At 43.0% G+C, this 3680-nt stretch overlaps 2 protein-coding genes across 2 annotated transcripts in view; both read right to left on the reverse strand.

Moving 5' to 3' along the window:
* The window catches only part of LOC101855899 (solute carrier family 13 member 5), a gene marked incomplete at its 3' end in the record, with an annotated part of 9513 nt that extends 7505 nt beyond the window's left edge, over positions 1-2008 (reverse strand). The window contains 2 exon segments of the mRNA XM_013086866.2: positions 598-744; positions 1625-2008. Coding sequence (XP_012942320.2) covers positions 598-704 — 107 coding nt within the window.
* Positions 2009-2484: 476 nt separating this feature from the next.
* The window catches only part of LOC118478345 (solute carrier family 13 member 2-like), a 1852-nt gene continuing 656 nt past the window's right edge, over positions 2485-3680 (reverse strand). Inside the window, exon 2 of the mRNA XM_035971825.1 lies at positions 2485-2656. Within this exon, the coding sequence (XP_035827718.1) occupies positions 2535-2656 (122 nt within the window). The 3' untranslated portion in view covers positions 2485-2534. The remainder of the gene's footprint in view (positions 2657-3680) is intronic.

Consider the following 3680-nt stretch of genomic DNA (forward strand, 5'->3'; position numbering starts at 1 on the left):
TTTCTTTATTATACTGCCGCAGTCCAAATGCCCATTCGTCTATGATAATCACCTTTCTGCTCAACAATCGGTGGCCGTACAGGACAATTAAAATTTAGATTTTAACTGAAAAGGAAGAAGAAACAGCTAGTTTCTTAGCTAGGTATGGGTAAAATACTACGTGGACACACGTTTGTTCAGAACGTAACAGTGTCAATTCATGCCCTTACATGTATGTATATGTATAGATGTATGTTCGATCATCTCATTGAGTGGGTAATTGATTTAGAATGTGGGGGGGGGGGGTTATCAAGCATCAGCCTCCTTATACACAGCTTGATTCTAACGTGTTGAGGTCCAAAGAGTTATAACGCAAGTTGATCGCAGTCATGACAGCGCATAGCATACCTGGATACCTGGAGGTGTCATCTCTAACTCAGAGGTTGATGTATAATGACCTTCCATCCTTCACAGTATGTAATATCATAATTCAAGTCTATGGACGGCCATGACAGTGCCAAGTCTAGGATAAAAAAACATTAAAGTTATCGTCCCCCGGGCGCCCTTGACAGTGCCCAATTTGAGACTTTATAATTCAAGTCTATGGGAGGAACTTACTCGTCCACCGCGGCCTTGAGCACCAGGTTGGGTCCAGTGCCTGTCAAACTGGCCATCCCACCTGTGTTGGCCGCGTAACAGATGCTGAGCAACATCCCCCGCTCCATCTGGGCGAATAATACGTCATCGGGGTCCGTGAGGTCGAGGCTGCTTGTCCCAGTGGTCACCAGTGGTCAGGCAGGCAGTACAAATGGACAGGTGGACAGGTGGATGGGTCGGAGTTGGGATTGAAGGAGAGATTTCGTTTTGTTAATAAGAGTTTTACGGCATTTGCTGCGTGTGCTTGCATGTGCGTGTGTGTGTGCGTATGTGCGTGCATGTGTGTGCGTGTATGTGTGTGTGTGTATGTGTGTGCATGTGTGTGTGCGTGTGTTTGTATCTGCGTGTGTAAAGGAGGGAGAGAGAGAGAGAAAGAGAGAGAGAGAGAGAGAGAGAGAGAGAGACAGAGAAAGACAGAGAGAGAGAGAGAGAAAGTGTGTTGACGAATGCATGTGCGTGTGTGTATTTGCTTTCCCGCAAAAATATTTATTTATGTGAAGATAAATAAATTGTTATCTTATCTTAACTGATCCTATCGTATCTTGTGGCTTTCAGAAGGACATTGGCGCAATTTCATTCAACAAAGACTACAAGGAGAGGTTGGAATGCATACGGGTGGGTGGGGCAGAAATGTCGGTGTGTTTTGGGGTCAGGGGTGAAACAGTTCTCTCCTATGATCACAGTTAATGGGTTTGTGTATTTGTGTGTTAAGCTTGAGGCTTATATTCTAATATTTTCTTTGGAAAACGCCTGCCACCAAAAAATCCATATGGCCGCCATAGAGACCAAATTAATTGTTTCAGAAAAGTCGGTAAATTTAGACATAAAGCTTCTAATTAGTCTATAATTAACTTATACCACTTGAAAATAAAAACTTAAAGAAAGTCAAACCCATAGAAAATACCTTGTATGATGCACACCACCCGTTAAGAGAACAACCATATAACGTAGATCTATAATATATCGAGCAATGAACACATGTCCCAACCTGTCGGTGTCTGCGTGGTCCTCATCGTCCTTCTTGCTCTTGGTGACTTCAGGGCTTTTCGTCTTCGATATCTGCAGCAGTCCGTCACTCTCCAGACCGTTCGTGAGTCCGTTGATATCAGGAGTCGGCGGCTCACTTTTTCCGTTTGAAAAGCTCGTATCTTCTTGTTCTCTTTATTGGGGTGACAGTGGAGGAGAGAAACTAATTAGCAGGGGCGACAAGTGTGTTACTAGATACACGTACATATAAAGTGTGTCATTAGAAGGACTTGAAAATGTGTGTCTCTAGACACGTACATGTACGCACATAAAAGGTTATTTTACATTATACCTCCATCTCTCCTTCCTTTCTCTGTCTCTGTCTCTGTCTCTGTCTCTCTCTCTCTTTCTCTTTTCTCTCTCTCTCTTTCTCCCCCCCCCCTCTCTCTCTCTCTCTCTCTCTCTCTCTCTCTCTCTCTGTCTGTCTGTCTCTCTCTCCCTACATCTTTCAATCTCTCTCTCTCTCAATCTCTCTTCATACCTCTCTCAATCTCTCTCTCTCAATCTCTCTCTCTCAATCTCTCTCTCCCTACCTCTCTCAACCTCTCTCTCTCTCTCAATCTCTCTCGATACCTCTCTCTCTATCTCTCTCTCTCTCTCTCTCTCTCTCTCTCTCTCTCTCTCTCTCTCTCTCTCTCTCTCTCTTCCCCTCTTTCAATGTCCCTGTCAATTCATATTGATTTATTTCCTCCCTTAAATTATGGCTTTTGAGTTGTCGACGTGCTTCTCTTTACTGAAACTAAAAACTAAACGCAATCATAATCACAAACCCTTTGCATGTATTTACAATTGGCTTAATTAAACATAACATAATAAGTGTGTGTGTGTGTGTGTGTGTGTGTGTGTGTGTGTGTGTGTGTGTGTGTGATTACTCACTTCCACATCGCCACCGGTTCATGGTTTACTTTTGATGCCAGGGCAGTGCCGTTGTGCAGTGTCCCGTTCGTTTTTCCTTCAACTTCCGAATGATCGACTGCCATTTCCATGTGGTGAGCTGTCAGGGCGAGAGATATACTCACCGTTTTCATGACACGACACAATGACAGACAGAGAGCAACGACACGACATTATTGCAGACAGAGAGAAAGGGTCCCTTTACACGTACAGTTCTTTCATCGACAAACTTACAGTTAAACCGACAGGCGCTAGATCTGGGTCATCGTTGAACTGAAAGTTTGTCGACGAGAGAAGTTCTTTTTAGACATACAGGTTTTTTTTTTACCTGAAAGTGTCAGTCCTTCACAAAACACACACAGACTCACCCAAAAAAATAATAGCTTGGTAATCCAGCATTAAATTGTGTTCTGCGCGTGAGTTTTTTATTTGACCAATATTTAGGAAGTTTTGGGAACGCATGTTCAACTCCACACTGGGCAATGTCAAAGAAGCCGCTCCTTCGTCGTCATGCCTTCAGTTCGCCGGCCGGAAAATATCTACCTTCGCCAGATATCTGGTTGCTGGACTGAGAACCCTTCGATATCGAGAGGATTGCTTGTTTCCACACTTAGCTTTATCGGGAAGTTGACTGGATACCCGCCATTCTTTCGATATCCTACACAGTTTATCTATCTATTAACTGTAGGTGTAAATGGGGCTAAACATAGACGTTTTCACAACAAGACATTATGACAGCTACAGGCGTGTTGATGACTCGACATTATAACAGACAGCGAGAAACACAGACGTTTCCACTACACGACATTATGACAGACAGAAGAAAACACACAAATGTATATTTCACGAAAGAATTTAAAAGAAGAGCAACACGGAAATGTTAAGTTCGTGGAATAGGTAAGACCTTGTATATAATAATATATACATACGGAACGCACAGCACAGAAATGTTCAGTTCATGGAAGATGGAAGACCATGCTGTATTTTGTACGGAAAGCAACACATAAATGTTCATGACGACCGATAAGAGACAAGTGTATTCAGCTAGATGACGGGGGTTGACATTATCATAGAAGAAGAAGAAGAAGAAGAAGAAGAAGAAGAAGAAGAAGAAGAAGAAGAAG

Source organism: Aplysia californica, unplaced genomic scaffold, assembly GCF_000002075.1.
Source record: "Aplysia californica isolate F4 #8 unplaced genomic scaffold, AplCal3.0 scaffold00514, whole genome shotgun sequence".
Taxonomy (NCBI): Eukaryota; Metazoa; Mollusca; class Gastropoda; order Aplysiida; family Aplysiidae; genus Aplysia; species Aplysia californica.